The sequence below is a fragment of the Egretta garzetta genome, unplaced genomic scaffold, assembly GCF_000687185.1.
Source record: "Egretta garzetta isolate BGI_Z169 unplaced genomic scaffold, ASM68718v1 scaffold360, whole genome shotgun sequence".
In the NCBI taxonomy this organism is placed as follows: domain Eukaryota; kingdom Metazoa; phylum Chordata; class Aves; order Pelecaniformes; family Ardeidae; genus Egretta; species Egretta garzetta.
The window spans coordinates 2,474,211-2,491,440 of NW_009258261.1; the positions used below are offsets into that span (position 1 = coordinate 2,474,211).

Consider the following 17,230-nt stretch of genomic DNA (forward strand, 5'->3'; position numbering starts at 1 on the left):
AGCTGCTGACCAAGCTCAAGCCCATCACAGAGACCCTGCCAAGCTTGTAAGGCAGCCAGCTGTCACAAAGCACTCGAGTGCTCTTCCACACTCACGTTTCTCTTGGCCACTTGGTTCCTCTTATTTTAGCTTTGTTTAAACAATCTCCTTGGTAACTGGAGACAGAAGCAGAATTTTTTCACCCTCCTCGTAGGGTTGGTTTCCTGCCTATCTCAGCACTGGGAGGGATCCTTAGCAAATACGCGTTTGCTTTTGTGCTCCCACCACAGGCTTTAACCCTATGTATCACTGGGGAGACCTGGTGTCTCTCTCAAAGGGTTTTCACACACAGTATTTCAGGTGAGAGGGCCATATCTCACAGTTTAATTTATTTGGAAGTAAACAGATGGCATGTCAGTCACACAGTGTGAATGGTGGCTCTTGAAACTGCCCACATGCTCACAACCTTGAGTGTGTCCAGCAGCAGGAAAACTCCACTGGAGTGGCCCTTGTCAGGATGCTGCAGCTGCCAGAGTGGCAAAACCCTTTGGCAGGGATGGGGAGCAGCTCCTTGCTGTGGCAGCACCCTTGGGTTCAACAGCCCTGCACATCTTCTAGCACCCACCACTACTGGGACACAGCAGCCCAAGGACATCAGGATCTTCTGGTCTTCTTGGGGCAGCATCAGAAAGGTTTCTGCAAGGGATGGGCATTAATCACTAGCAGCTCTTAAAGACCCAGAGGTGTTTGAAAAGACAGGGAAAAAATCCCACCTCAGCTCTCCACGGGCATGCTTTTTTCCTCTGCCCTCTGGAGAGGCAACTTGTTGGAAAGGAAGGGGGAAAGAAAAAAGTAAAATTAAAACAACTCCCAAACTGTCTGAAGGCTTGGCTGTGTTTCCAGCCATGGGAGGTAAAATCAGCTCCCATGCTTACTCCCTGTTTCTGGAAATAGTTGGTGTCCAGAGACACAAATTTCAGAGGCAGACCAGCTTTCCCCATTGCTCTGCCATGTTTGGAGCCAAGCCTTGGGGCCAAGTTTGTCCCCTCCCTGTAATATTTTGCTGGGCTCAGGGCAGAGAGGAACTGTGCTGTTGGCATTCAACCCCAGCACATGCTCTTTCTTGGCCAGAGCCATTCCCAAAAGATGGAAACGGCAGTGTGAAATCACCAAGCAGCACCTTTAGTGCAGAACTTAGAGTTGAGATTTTTGGGGTCATTTGTTGACTTAATGCTCCAAATGTCACTGTTTAAGGCAGCATTGCCGTAGCACAACCCGTCTCTGGGCATGGCTGGGGGGTACTTTATGGGGCCTGCCTGGGTAGCTCTGCATCACCTCCCTTGCAGGACTTACCTTGTGGCACAGCGACAGCATTGCATGGCACTGGGGTGTAGCTCACAGCTTGGGTTATGGTCTTCAGAAGTGAGCATCCCATGCTTCAAGCCTGTATAGCAACAGCACTTCATATGCTAGTACCCAGAGTCTTCATGTCTCTGATACAGTCAGGTAACCCCCAATACTGGTCTAGCATAGGAAGTCTGGACCAGGCAGGAGTGAACTCTGCAGCCAGTCATTTAAATTGCTAAAATGTGAGCGTTGCGCTTGGACCTCCCTTGATAGGAGATTACTTACAACTTCTTGTAATAAAAGTTCAGTGTGACACTTAGCAACAAGCTCATAAAAGATCAAAAGGCTCTTCCGTAGCTTAGGAGTCCATTAGCATCAGCAGGGCCCCAGCAGGGAGAGCAGGTAAGATGTTTGCTGTGTGCTGCACTTGCAAACACAGATCGCATCCGCACGCATGCACACACCACGTGTTGAGGCAGATGTCATTTTGTTCAGCAGTTTGACTGCAATTTGTGTGCGTGTCTGCGTGCATCCACATGTGTTTGGCGAAGCTGGCACAGAAGCTGTTGGGAGCAGCAGGGCATGATGGTGTGAGCAGCGCAACACAAACCGGTTCCGTCACAGGTACTTTGTGGGTCTTGAAGTCAGTCACTTGCACCAGGAGGCAAAGGATGATAAATTTAGTGATGGTGAAGTGCTTATTTCTGCAAGATCATCAGGAGGCCTTGATCCTACATTTGAGTTACGACTCCTAGACTTCTGGGGGAGTGCCTTGAAAAGAGGGGGCTGAGCTTTGAGGTCAGCCAGGAAATAACAGGAGTCAGATGCATCCCTGACTAAGCATTGACTTAAAATGAAGCTGAAAGGGAGCCTACACATTCAATATTGATGTTTGCCCTTTGGATTTCTGTGGCATACCCTCTGCTGTCACTGAGCATCCTCTCATCCTCTCCTTTTCTCACATAAAGCTGCTTTTCCAGCAGCAGAGCTACCTGTCAGCAGCCCTGGCAGAGTGGCAGGGCACAATCGAGACCCCCTGTCCAATGTCTTCCCAAACAACAAGGGAAATTCTCCCTTGCCCTGAAATTCAGGTAAGTGGGATTTGAAATGTGCCTTCCCTGGAAGGGAAGCACTGCTATGATTGATACAAAATCTTCTTGCAGTAGTGGTGCTGGAGCAGCAGATGCACAGCAGATGTATTTTGGGCTTCCTTGAATCCCAATTCTTGATGTCAAAGCCATGCTATTATCGTAGAATCATAGAATAATTTGGTTGGAAAAGACCTTTAAGATCATCATGTCCAACTGTACCTGTCCACTACTAAACCCTATCTCTAAGCACCTCCTCTACCTGTCTTTTAAGTACCTCCAGGGATGGGGACTTGACCACTTCCCTGGCTAGCCTGTGCCAGTGCCTGACAACCCCTTCAGTGAAGAAATTTTTCCTAATATCCAATCTAAACCTCCCCTGGTGCAACTTGAGGCCATTTCCTCTCATCCTATCGCTTGTCACCTGGGAGAAGAGACCGACCCCCACCTCACTACAGCCTCCTTTCAGGCAGTTGTAGAGGATGATAAGGTCTCCCCTTGGCCTCCTCTTCTACAGACTAAACAACCCCAGGTCCCTCAGCCGCTCCTTATCAGACTTGTGCTCCCGACCCCTCACCAGCTTCGTTGCCCTTCTCTGGACATGCTCCAGTACCTCAATGTCCTTCCTGAACTGAGGGACCCAAAACTGAACACAGTATTCAAGGTGCGGCCTCACCAGTGCTGAGTACAAAGGAAGGATGACTTCCCTATTCCACACTGCTGGCTCATATTCAGCCGGCTGTCAACCAGTACTCCCAGGTCCTTTCCTGCCAGGCAGCTTTCCAGCTTTCCATCCCCAACCCTGTAGTGTTGTATGGGGTTGTTGTGACCCAAGTGCAGGACCTGGCACTTGGCCTTGTTGAACCTCATACAACTGACCTCAGCCCATCAATCCAGCCTGTCCAGGTCCCTCCATAGAACCTCCCTACCCTCAAGCAGAACAACACTCCCACCCAGCTTAGCGTCATCTTCAGACTTGCTGAGGGTGAATTCAATCCTCTCATCCAGGTCATTGATGAAGGTGGTAAACAGAACTGGCCCCAACACTGAGCCCTGGGGAACACCACTTGTGACCAGCCTCCAGCTGGATTTAACTCCATTCACCACCAGCCTTTGGGCCCAGCCATCCAGCCAGTTTTTTCCCAGCAAAGAATATGCCTGTCCAGGCCATTGGCAGCCAGCTTCTCTAGGAGAATGCTGTGGGAAACAGTGTTAAAGGCTTTACTAACGTCCAGGTATACCATATTCATGGCCTTTCCCTTGTCCACTAAGCGGGTCACCTTGTCATAGAAGGAGATCAGGTTGGTCAAGCAGGATCTGCCTTTTATGAACCCATGTTGACTGGGCCTGATCTTCTGGTTGTCCTGGACATGCTGTGTGATGGCACTGAAGACGATCTGCTCCACCACCTTCCCCGGTACCAAGGTCTGGCTGACAGGTCTGAATTTCCCCGGATCCTCCTTCCGGCCCTTCTTGAAGATAGGCGTCACATTTGCCAACCTCCAGTCAAGTGGAACTCCCCCAGTCATGCAGGACTCCTGATAGATGATGGAAAGGGGCTTGGTGAGCACCTCTGCCAGTTCCCTCAGTACCCTCGGGTGGACCCCGTCCAGGCCCATAGATTTGTGCATGTCTAATTGGCCAAGCAGGTCACTAACCCTTTCATCTTGGATCATGGGAGCTTTGTTCTTCTCACCATCCCTGTCTTCTGGGTCAGAGGGCTGGGTACCTGGAGAACAGCTGACCTTACTATTAAAGACTGAGGCAAAGGAGGTATTAATTACCTCAGTCTTATCCTCATCCTTTGTCACTATGGTTCCCCCTGCATCAGGTAAAGGATGGAGATTCTCCTTGGCTCTCCTTTTGTTGTTAATATAATTATAGAAACATTTTTTATTATCTTTCATGGAATTGGCCGATTTAAGTTCTAGTTGGGCTTTAGCCCTTCTAATTTTCTCTCTGCATGACGTCTCATCGTTCTTTTAGTCCTCCTGAGATGCCTGACCCTTCTTCCAAAGCTCATAGACTTTCCTCTTTTTTCTGAGATCTAGCCAAAGCTCTCTGTTCAGCTTAGACATGGACCTATTATTTCACATGGTCCCCACTGTTTGGTTTAGTCAGCTTTAACTCAGCAAAGTTTGCTAAATGATTTACAGGGCTGCAGAAATGTCCTCTCTGCTGGCAGTTGCTAGTTGAAATTCATTTTGGGGAGTGCCAAAGCCATTTCAATAAGAGCGATGTCTTCTATTTGAGGAGCATTGTCATGGCAACTATGCCAGGTGCACACAGGGAAGAGCAACTCGCATTTATTTGAAAGGTTGGAGCAATTGTTATAAGGGGGTACCTGGCTGTAAAGAAAAGCGATGTGCGTATTTGTGTGCGTAGAGAAGCAAGAAGCACTTTTATGAGTTTCAAGTTGCTTTCCTTGAGGAAAACATGTATGAGGACAATCAGGGAGAGGGATGGGGGGGTTGACCCAGTGGTCCTCATCCACCCAACCTCTTTCATTATTTTATTCCTCACCATGCTTGTTTTCCACTTCAAGTTTTCCAGCGGGGATTTCAAATGCAGCCCTGGCCCCTTCTCAGCTGAGCACACGTCTCTTCCCTGCAACACACCAGCCCCATCACCCAGCTCCCTGTGAACCAGGGCAAATCTTGCAGATGGAGCATGATGAAACATTGGAGCCGAGTTTCTGTTCCCATCACTACCTGCCTGTATTACCCACAGACCTGACTGACCAGCCAGGCCTGAGGAGAAAATCCCAGAAAGGCAGAATGGGGAAAAATGCCAGATTTTGGCTCTGAACCCTGCAGGCTCAGACATGGGATTTGCAGGGTTTTATACTGAGCAAGGATGTTGGGCTGGGCTGAGCCTTGGGCCCTGCTTGCAGTGTGGGCTGAATTTTTAGGGACTAATGGCAGTTTCCAGCTGGCATGGGCAGGGTTGTGCAAAGGCCAGGGAGAAATTATTTCTGTTCAGTCAGCTTTCCCAGGTGCCTTAAGCAATTGCTGCTGGAGTAGTTTTGATCAAATTCATACCAAATGTGTTTTCACTCCTAGTTGTTGTCGCTTCTATTGCGCTGTTTGTGTATGCTGTCCATGGAGATCCAGATACTGATCTAGATGGAGTCTCTCCTGTTTGATCCCCAGGTGATCCTGCCTCCAGCAGGCACTCTGGGGGCATTAAGGACTGCAGGTCACCATCGCTGGACATGCATGGCAATGGGATTGGGAAAGAACAACAGAACACTGTTTTGCCCTGGTGTTACCACATCCAGAGCCATGGGAAGGGGAGGCCATACCTTCAGCTGTCCTGGGACAGTGAAACATCTAAGCCTGACCAAGGTCTCAGGCACTGTCTCGGGGCAGATCAAGAAAGTGCCATGCATCTTTGCTTAGCTGGCCCCTTGCAAAATGTGACATTGGCAGACAAATGAAGACATGCATAAGCCAGAATGCAAAATTCAGAGTCAGATCAGAGTAAACATCAAGAATACCCCAGAAAAGCATTTCTGGTCTGACAAACCCTTCCCAGTATGGTCTTCCTAAGACAAGAGTCAAGCAGTGTTCAGTCTAGCATGTGAAATCATCTTACCTGGCAATCATCACTCCTGAAAAGTGTTTTCTGAGGCACTGAGCATCAGCTGTGCCTGTCATCTCCCAGCTATTCGAGCAGCAACAGCTCTCAGTCCTCCTGTCTCTGCAAACTACCTCCCATGTCTTGTATCTCTGCAAGGCCAAGGAAGAGCAGGCTGAATCCTTTTCCAGGATTTTCCTGGTAGTGATGCTCTGGAGCAGTCCAGCATTATGTATTGAGCCATATGTTGTCATTTAAACATCCTGAGGCCATGGGAGCAGTTGGTTTATGCAGCCATGGAATTGACAACATAGCCCTGTGGTCTTACAAAGATTGATTCAGCAAGCCTTGGAGAAAGAGGTGGGGGGCAACCAAGAAAATAAGGGCAGCCAGGCGAATTTTGGCTCCAGAGGTGGGGGGGGGGGGATAGAGGGACCTGTTTCCCCTCTCTTCATTTGCTGTGCCCAGGCTAGTGTGTTTGATCACTGTTTTGGTAGGCATTGGACTGTGCAGCCCCATGCAGATCTGGGCTGCTGGACCAGCAAACCAAGCTGCCACATCAGATCAGCTCACATCCACACTTCTCAAAGCATACGTCAGGCTTAGCTTCGGTTGCCCTCCATGACATGTTTGCAGCACACTTCAGGCAAAATTTTTATTAAGTACAGACATTTTGTGTCACCAAGGCTTGGTTCTGCAAAGAACCCTACGTGGCTGAGTTGTGGGACATCTTACAAAGATGGGATCCCATCAGCAGGGACAGAAACCCTCTTGTCTGTCAGTCACTACTGGGTAACAGCTAAAATCATGTGTGACACAAGGTCATTCACATAATCTGGCCCATTTCCACCCATCATCTGTCCCTCAGGAAGGTGCTTCCCTGCACTGACTGAGCAGGCATCGTGTTGTGCTCTCACATGTCCCACGCCAGGCACATGTCCCCTGTGGCTGGGACAAATGCCGCCACCACAGATCTGGGTGTCTCTCTGCATATGAGGCTGTCACCTCCTCACCATCAGGTGCAATTTTGTTGTCAGCTGGTGAAAGAAAAGCCTGATCTGCTCCTTTTCCTTCCCAGCAACAAGACAACTTCCCTTCCCGATTAGCTGTCAGAAATTTGAGCAATGAAGCTGCTAAGTGCATAAAAGCACTCCCTGGTGCCCTGGTCAGATGAGCTGTGTGCTGCAGAGACACACACGGGAGCATCTAGGTCTTTTTGCATCTCTAACAGCATGGACAGGGCCTCAAGCCCATGCAGTCTCTGAGGAGGCCCACCAAGCAGATAAGGACAGCCAGGAATATGGAGAGGAAAGCATAGTGAAGGTGGGGATGTGGAGAGAAAGAGCTGCCTTAATCTTGGTGGTTGGCTTCAGCCTGCCCTGGGGTCCAGTCCAGGCTCCTTGCTGTGGCAACAGATGGTTTGCATGGCCCTGGCCATGGCTCTGGTGGTGCCCAGCTCTGATGATGATTTGGGAGCCTTCTCCCCCATGGCACCTGGTCCCCTACAGCAGCCCGCTTGCCCCCCTGCACGTGCACTGCTCAGTGCCCAGTGCTCACAGGAGCTGCGCGAGGGAGGGGGTCTCCCAAGCCACGTGCCTGTCTCTCATGGCAAGCTTTAACTTCAGCTAATGAAGTGGCTGGCTGACAAGCAGATGTATGAGAAATCAATGTGGCAGCTTTCTGCGGGAGTCTGAGAATGCATGCTGGAACGGGCAGCACCAATGGATGTGGCTTTGAAATGTCACCTCCAGGACTTGCATGCCTCGTGGCTATTCTCTCACCACCATCGCTGACCCTGTGTGGGAAGTGCTTAGCAGCACCAGGCTTAGGCAACAGGACTCCACTCCTGACTGCCTACCCTGGATGTTGCAACTATGAATCTGCAGTTGAAAGTTCTCCAAGCTATTAATGTAGTTCTCCTGGGTGACCAGTGGAAGCTGGATGGGTGACAAGATGCATAAGTGCATTGTTCCCTCTATTGATTCAGGAATAAGACAGATTCTGCCTGTCCAGGCAGTGACAGCACGCCATGTTCTCATGGGCAAGCTAGTAACTGACTGCTATAGCGATTGGTTGGTTGTGTGTTTAGAGATGATGATTTTCCTGGCCCACTGGAGAAACCATTACTGGAGACATGCAGTACTTCTTAGCTATTCCAGCTCCAGCTCATGGGTGATCTGGACACAATGATGCTTTCTTAGCTGCGAGATCTCTGGTCTAGGTGCACAGCAGGGTTGAGATGAGCAAGGCCTCTGGATTGGAAGGTACCTGGATTAGAAGGTCCAACCTCTTCTCAGAGGGCCCACATCAAAGCTAAAGCAAGTTGCTCAGGCGAGCTCTGAACATCTCCAAGGCTGTCCTCATTCTCTCACTCAAAAAAAAAAAAAAAGAAAAGAAAGCAATGTTAAAAAGGCATGACTGTAGTTGTGAAAGAAAGTGAAGGGATGCATTGTGCAGCAATAAAAACCACCTTTCACCGTGCTGAATCTGAACAGCAGTAGGAAGTGAATGCTGGACTTGACACATCTCTGCTCCTGGAGATCTGGCCCTGTCAAGAAGAAGTGCCCTGGAGGATATCCCCTGTCCCCCAGCATGCCCTGCCTAAATCTCTCTGGAGCTGATTGCTGATGCCCTGGAAATGGCAAGCTCCTTTGGTCCTTGCAGTGCTGGTTGCTTGTCCGAGTCATGAGAGGAGTTTCTGCCATTTCACATAACTAAGCAGTACAGTGTAGACTGGGAATGGCAGAATTTTTGTGAGTATATTAAGGATTTCCACTAGTGTGCCGGTGACTGTGCAGATACTCAGATTCAAAATTAATGCAAAGGTCCATGTAGGTTGTCACCAGTCATACCTGGTGCCATCTGATCCCACAGGATCAAAGGCTAGCAGAGATAGGAGAGCTGGGAGTCCCAGCTCCTTATACCTCTGCCCAGTGATGCACCCATCTTCTTATGTGGCTTTGGACAAAAAAATACTTGCAGAGAAATAATCCCCTGTTGGTCTCTGTTCTACTCCTGTCACCTTGTGCTAGACTGTGCTAGCTCGTTACATATGTACCTGTCCCTGCATATGCATGAGGTTGCTCACAGGGTGCCTTCCCCCAGCTGGCATTTTTCTCTAAGCATTCTTTCTTACCCTTCTTCATTCTCGTCTTGCCCTGCCTTTGCCATTGTACAAAGCCAGTTTACTTGCCCATTGACGGGGACATTCAGCCCTGTCCTGCTAATGCCATGTCCCTGCTGGGGTCACTTGCAGGCAGGCATGTGGGTGCTCTCTCTTGCCCTTTCCAGAGATGTGCCCAGAGAATGCTGGCATGCTTGTGCCAAACACACATCACCTCCAAAGAGATTTGTATGCCATGTTCACGAAGATACTATCCTTCTCTTGTTGCTGCTTGGTGTCAGCAAGAGAAGAGCTGGAGCTGCAATTCTGCAAGATTTGTTTTATTCTTTGATTTCCGGTACATGGAAATGAGATGAGACTCATTCCTTCAGCAATTGCCTTGGCTACAGACTCAGGGAAAAGTAATTTCTGGTACAGAAATGCAGACAGTTGGATGTGCCATGAGTGCCCTCAGCCTTCATGCCAGAGCAGGGCTCTTTAGCTCCGGCAAAATGGACTCAACACCAATGGAAGGAAAACCCCAGCTGTGGTTTGCTGCAAACTTCCCCCATGGTGTCACTGGGGCTTCCTACAGCAAGCAGGGAGGAAGGCGGGAGGTGTTACAAGCCTGGTGGTTTAGGCAAATACACAGCCTAGCTCGGAGAAGGGACCTCTAGCCCCATGCACCCAAATCTGTTGGAGAGATGCTCCAGAAATTGCTGCTGCTGTGTGACCGAGGGACAAAGCAGGAGAAAAATATTCCAGCTTTTTCAAGGGCTGTGATGTTGCACACTGATAGGATCTTGAGTGTTTGGCTTAAACACTCCTGGAGACATTAGGTTATGGCAGAAACACCACTTTCGTCACCACATCAAAGCTCATTCTAGACTTCTGTGAGGATTTGAGGGACAGCTTGGAAACACCATCTAGATTGACCCCATATTCTCACTAGGTGAAGAAAATGTGTGGTGGTTTAGAGGCTGCTTTAATCTTCTGGGGTTTTCCATCTGTCTTGTGGATTTGGGACTCCTGGTTCCTGGCCCTGCAGTGGCTCAGCAGCGGGGGGTTCTAGGGTGCCATACAGTGTCCCTTTCGTTTTCTGTTTACACAAGCACTCTCACGTCTTGTGCTGAAAGAGCCCCTGAGCCACAAGAGAGAGAGATTTTAAATGCAAATTTCAGCACGTACTTGCACTGTTGGGGACTTTGGGTCTCAGCATACTTCATCCGACTGTGTTCAGCTAGAGAAACCAAGGGGCAGCTGTCTTAGCTGCCGTGCTCAGCACTGCATCCCACATCGCTCCATGAGCCTTAGCAAGCTGTCCTTGCTCTACCAGGTGCTCCTGGTCTGCCTCATTCACACCATGTATTGTAATGCAAGAAAATCAGCCTCGCACAGCAACACGTACCTTTGAAAAAGAAGACTGCAGGTAGCAGGCTTGCAAAACTGGACACTGAGTGCTGCGGGAGCACAGGACTAGGTGAGGACATGGGGAATGTGGGCTGCAATCCACAGCCTGCACGGGCACCCCCATGCTAGCTCGATGCTGCTCACACCGTCACAGCCTGCACTATCCAGCAAATCTTTGCCTGGGAGAGGAGTGAGAAGCAGAGACCATGTCAGAGGGTCCATCAAGAGCAGGGTGTCATCAGTGCACGTCCCCGGTTCCCGTAGAAAGCAGTCCTTACTTTAACACAGGATGAATTGTGCAGTTGCCTGATCCTTCTCCACTGATCAAACCCTGCCGCATGGCCACATGTGCACAGGACCCTGCAGGGGGACTTTGCAGCAGGCAAAAGGCAGTACGCTGGAGATCAGGCATGCTCTAAGAATAGCCTGTGTTATTTTCACGTATTTGCTGTTTCTCAAACAGATGTGATCTCAAACACCATTAGGAGGAAATCCTTTTCTCTAGGATTGCAGTCTCATCCCAGGGACAAACTTGCATCAGCAGTTCTTGCTGATTGGAGATTCATCCAGAGAGCAGACTTGCTGTTTGTTCCTCCCACCCTTTTTCCCAACAAACTTGTAGAGCAGAAACAGCAGCAGTGCACATGTCTACCCAACACAGGGCACTTGCTCGCACCCTAGAAAGATCACCTGGAAAACTGCATAAGAGCAGCACCTGCTGCAGGTGGCACTTTAAGCCCTGAGGCCACTATTCAAGGAAGTCCTATTGGTGTTGGGTCTAAGCTTTTTTAATTGGCACCCAGGTTTCTTTTTGTGAGAATTATTTAGTGGGGCTTTGAGGAACACCATGCACAGCAAACCAGAGCACACCCATAAGAAGTTCACATCTTGATACCTCTGCTGCCCTCAGAATTGATGAAAGCAGCTTTTTTAATTAACTTTCCTGAGAAAGGCGTTTTTTTCATACATGAGGGCAGAGTGCAGTGTACATTTTAATGGGTGTTGTCAGGAAAATTATTGATTTTGTTAGTAACATTTTTGAAATTGTGCCGTTTTGTTAATTCTGTCAGGTCCTCTTTGATAGCTTGGCTGAGAGCATTTTTGCATCCTTCATTAGTTTTTTAATATACAATAATTTCCCCTAACTCATCAATGCAAAGCAAGATCAGCTGCGTGCTTGGTAACCATTTTTCCTCTGTACAAACCCATTGCAGCAATAATTATAAACAGAACAAATTATTATAGATATTCATTATAAAATACAATTACACTGAGCCGTGCTGCATTGTTACACTTTTTACAGCCATCACTTGCTCTTGAGTAAATGGTTTCATTATAAGCATGAAGGGCAAAGTTAATACGCTTCTGACTCATAGCAAACAGCACAAGAAATCATCCTGGCTGTTCCTCCAAGTGCTTGGCGGTGTTTGCTCTGAATGAGAATAAAATGTTGACTCTGCTGCCAAATACTTATCAGCTTAACAGAGGGGCTCTGGGTGGCAGCACAAACGTGCAAGGAGGGGAGAAAGCCAGAAATTACAGCAGCGTGGCCCGATTTCACTCCCCTAGAGCGTGGCTTTCTTCCATGTTTATGGGTTTTCAGTGCTGGGACCTGGCAGGAACCTTGATCATATCCATCCTCCTCCAAGCCATCTTCCTTGATCATATATTAGAGCAGCCTCAGGGCTGGTCCAGCTTGTGCTGGCTGCTCATGGAAAGCGCATAGGGGATGGGACAGGAGGCGTTTCTTCGAAGGACACAACAGACAGGCTTGGGCAGGGGGAGAGTGACTGGGAAGCTCATTTAAGCAAGAACATTCACAGGAGGGCAGTGCCATCAAGTGTGGGGAAAAAGCAAACCCAGCCAGGAGTTCAGCAGCAAGCTGAGGACTGCAGACAGTCACTGCATTGCCTTTTTATTTCTTGTTGTTAATTGCCTTCTTATTTCTTGCCTGGGACAAGGTCAGAGCCAGGAGGAGGTCCCATCCTGGCAGCAATGCCATGCATGCATGACAGTGAGCAGGTGGGAGCAGAGGCTGCTAGATTTCTGACACACACACACCCCCCCCCCATCTTGTCTTTGTAAAGACTTTGCACTGTAGGGAAGACCACAGTAGTCCCCCCCCATGCGCTTTCTCCTTGTGTACCCCAGGGGTTTGGTCACCCTCTGGTGAGCAGCTTTCAGCTTGACGTTTCTGGGTTAGTTACATGATGCCCTGAAAAGAGCTGGAAAACTTCTTCCATGCTAATTTTTTATCCTGGTAAAGCAATTCATTCACTCAATTTTCACTCTATGGGTGCCACAAGGAGCAAATCTCTCAGCCTCCTGTGAGGCTTTCGCCCTTCATGGTACGTGCTTTGCGGCTGTGCTCTGAGCAGGGACTCTGCCTTTGGACCTGCTCTGCTGATGCTGCAGGGGTAAATTCAGCAACCCCGGGCCATGTGAGAAGAGAGACTTGTTGCACAACTCTCAAACGGGAGAGAACCAAACCTTCAGGGCTTGGGGAAGGATGTGCTGCTTGCAAAGGAAAATAAAAAAGTCAAATCTAAATAAAAAAGTTAGAAAGTCAGAGAAGCTTTCCTTCACCCTGCTCTAACCAAAAAGACCACCTTTCCCTTATGTCCCTAACTCCAGCATCCCTCTCAAACTTGCAAATTGGAGCCTCCAAAGCCCAAACTGAGCAGCTGATCATGAGGTTGTGCATGGATCTGCTGTGCCTGGCGAGACAGAGCCTATTCTATGTGTAGGGGCTGGTTTAAGCGGTGCATTGTGCTTTAAGGAGCTTGGTCTGTGCTGGTTCCCAGGGCTCGTGCCCCCAGGAGCCTATGCAGTGTGTGCAAGCTGTCAAGGGGCTGTTCTGCACCCTGGATTTTTGGAAAGAGACATGTCTTGCTGCCCCCCGGGCCAAGGCACCTCTGGGGGAGGGTGATCCAAGCTGCATCATGTCCAGCCGTGGCCTCTGGCCATGCCAGGAAAGATGGCACCCTGCGAGCTGCTGGCGCTCTGACCACAGGGTTCTGCCCTTTTCTTTCAGCTGTGCTGCCTGTGCTAGCAAATGCACTGTTTTCTTTCAGCAGCCCCCTTCTCCTGCCATTTCCACCCTCCTCTTACTCTCCCTGTCTCCCCTCCTCCCTTTTCCCCCCTTACTCTTGAATCTCTATTTCTTCTTCTCTGTTCCAGCAAAACGATATCAATCAAGGTGATAGATGATGAGGAGTATGAGAAAAACAAGACCTTCTACCTAGAGATCGGGGAGCCCCGGCTGGTGGAGATGAGTGAGAAGAAAGGTGGGGGACATGCTCCGGAGCTGAGCCCAGCCTGTGTGTCCCTGTCCGGCTCACTCATACCTGGCACCTGCAACACCAAGCTCACATCCCCCATGCCTGTGGAAAAGGGCAGGAGCAAGGACATTTCCCATCCCCCCTGAACTCAGCTTTTCCCCAGCCCACAAAGGTCCAACACCAGCTGGGTGATGAGGATGCTCCTGCCCTTCCCCATATGCCCCAGGGGAAATGTGCAGCCGCTTCCCCCCACCAATCATCTCCAGCTCCACGGCACCCGAGTGGACGTGAACTGCATGTGTGTGTGATGCCAATCATGTGTTTGCCTTTGTCTTGTGTTCCCACAGGAAATTCATTACCCTTAGAGTACTTGACCGTGAGGAGTATGAGAAAGAGTGCAGTTTCTTCCTTGTGCTTGGGGATCCAGTGTGGCTACGACGAGGAGTGAAAGGTGTGAGAGTAAAACCAGACCAGCTCTTGAGACGCTGCCGTCCGCTTTCTCTGTGTCTCCCTACTCTCACACTCCTTTCTCCTCGCACTTTGGCTCCCAGCCATTTTGCCCTCCCTCCTTTGAAGCTTGGCCACTGCACCTTTTTGCTCTGTTTTCTTTCCTCTTTCATTTCGGGAGGACTCTGTCTCGCTCCTGAAGGCCCCCCAGGAGCAAGGCACACTCCCGGGAGGGCCCCAGAGCACCCGGGCAGGGGACGATGAGCATCACCAGCCCCGAGACATTTTGAGAGCACTGCCCCACCACATCGCAGCTGTACCTTCATTTAATCAAGTAGAAGATTCAGTCTCGAGAAGTAAAAAGGCAACGCTGCATCATTTTTATCAGAAGATAAAATAGCCTTTGCTTGAAATAAAATGCATGGCCAGAGCAGTAATTTTAGCCTTTTTATACTGACACTAGGATCTGAAAATAGCTGAGAATCACGGCACAAGCAGGTACTACCAGAAGAGGCAATCAGTCTAGAGAAATCAGGTTATACTCAAATAAAGGTTCATGGCTCTGCACTGGATAATAGCTTCTCATAGGAATAATAAAACCAATTTCCTCTTTCCTCACATTTCTAAACCAACTGCAAACCTTCCCAAAAAGACAGAGTTCACTTGTTTTTCTGTGCATTTTTTTCTGCTAGGAAATTAAGTGAAAATTGATGGCAACAGCTAATTCTGTGCACTATTGGTGGCTGAGCAAGAAGCAGTTTTAGTTACTTAAGATAATTAGTTGCCCTATAACAGACCCTTATTAAAGCCTTTGTAAAAAATTGACAGCAGCATTTGGTCTGTCTGCCTTGGAGCTGCTTTCGAGTTTCTGGGACATACGGTCTCCCTTCAGCAGCCATGGCATTGTAATATATTATTTGTTCAGGACAGAGAGGGCCCCCAGGGGTCCCCACACTGAGTAGGGACATGCTGCTGTATTTCAGGCTAAAAACAGATGCGGCTGCAATGCCACATTCCCTTTCAATGCAGGTGCCATCTAGGTCAGCTGCATTGTCCCCTCCATCAGGTTTCCTACTAACTAGCAGAAGCAGGGCTAAAAAATCGGACATGGCCCAGGCTCTGCAAGTGGGATTTGTATCATTAAATGGTGCCAGTGGCATCTGTGGAGCACAGCCAGTGTTGCCATGATAAAGTGACACATGGAGAACTCAACTCGACAGCTCTGACTTTGCCCAGCTTCACAGGGACCAGTGTGGGCTCAGTCTTGCAAGTCCGGCAAGAGCAAACACGCTTTCCAGGCCCCAGGTCTGAGAATCGTGTTGCCAACTCATGAGATCCCAGCTGAAATTTTTAATTAAAAATAAAAGGAAAAGGAAAGAAAATTCCTCATCTTCCCGATCACAAAGATAACTGAGCAAACCTGAGGGAAGCTCAGCTTTGCAAACTCATTAGCTGGGAGGCACATCAAGATTTTAAAGGATGCTATTTGCTGCTTTGGCCATGCAATGATTTTTTTTAACTAGTTTTTTGTGCTTGGTTTTGTACAAGGTGCAGCGAGGCGGGGCGAGCTGTGTGCTCAGCACCCTGGAGATGAGAGCATCTCTGAAATGTCACCATATAGAGTCCACGCCTTGGGCCAGAGACCCACTGGTGCACTAAGGGAGAGGCGTTTTCTTTTGTTTTGGAGACGTAAAATGTTGAGCGACAAGATCCTTGAGCCAAGCCTTGCCACAGACTTTTCTTCTCTTGTTGTATAAGCCAGAAGCACAGCTGCCTGCTGGATCTATTGCTGCCCATTAGGCGGCTGGAGGAGGTCAAAGCCAGTAGCCACTGCGCATGGGACATCTTGTGTCCTCCCCTGGGGCAGAACTGCCTTTGAGACCGATGGAAGATCTTGCACATAAGATATATACAATTCAAAGGGGAAAAATGAATTTTTGGAGTGTGCCTTTTAATCCATATCCACCCCATGTTTGCAGTAGTTTTTATTTTAAATTCACAATCCCATGAAATGTTTCTGTTCCTTTATTTTTAGTGCCTTTCTCTCAACACTAATGGTATCCTGCAGCTTTACAGATCTGAAATCTCTGCCCTGGGATCTAGAGTCTTTCTGTGGATATCCCTTTTGATTTCATTATTCATTTACTTTTCTTCTTCTGTGTTTATCTCTGTCTGTCTCCTTCACAGCCCTGTTGTTGAATGAGCTTGGTAAGCGCGCATTCGTTTTTCTTTTCCATTTTTCCAGTTTGTCTGCGTATTTCGGAAGACAATTGATTTTGTTTGACATTTTTCTTTGCTCACGACATTCTCTTTTAGGGTGGTCAGCACTATTTAAGTAAGCTCAGGCGTCTAATGCCACATCTTTCCTTGGAGTAGAGCCCCAAAGTCACTAACGTTAATGAGCGGTAACCCACTGTGGTGAGGAGCATTTCTCAGGAGTGGTGTTGTTACAGCTATAGCAAACCCGCTGACACCCCGAGTTGCAAAGCAGCACCGTGCAAATCAACCTATCGCCTCTTACACTGGCATGGCAGGAACAGGATTGCCTGGTGACTTAGGGATGCTTGTGGCTGGACAGGAAAGTTTGGCAATCCTTTTTGAAGAGACCATGCAAACTTTGCCTCCAGTTTTGGGGAGATTTAGAGCCACCCAGCCTCTGAATTTCCTTGCTGGCCGTCCCCAGGTGAGGGTGGCTGGGGAGGGAAGCAAAGCCACCCTTGTTCCCTGAAACACCCCCAGGCCCAGGGCAGGCTTGCACTGGTTTCACCCACTGCGCAGCATATATTAGATACTGGGGGGTGGCAGCTTGCAGGTGGGGCTTGAAAAGCCTGTGTTCATCTCTCCCCCCACACTATCCCTGGGGTGCATGTCAGGGAGCAGCCCCCCATGTCCACAGCCCCCAAGCCATGGGGCAGGGAAGGGCCACCATGTCCCTGTGGGCTGCAGGGTGACCATGTTGATTTGCCGATGCTAATCCTCTCTCTCTCTCTCTCTCT

The 17,230-nt window shown here is 49.1% G+C and overlaps 1 protein-coding gene across 1 annotated transcript in view; it reads left to right on the forward strand.

Moving 5' to 3' along the window:
• Positions 1-17,230, forward strand: part of SLC8A1 (solute carrier family 8 member A1) — a 108,868-nt gene that overhangs the window by 78,510 nt on the left and 13,128 nt on the right. Inside the window, exon 2 of the mRNA XM_009644295.2 lies at positions 14,135-14,238. Coding sequence (XP_009642590.1) covers positions 14,135-14,238 — 104 coding nt within the window. The remainder of the gene's footprint in view (positions 1-14,134; positions 14,239-17,230) is intronic.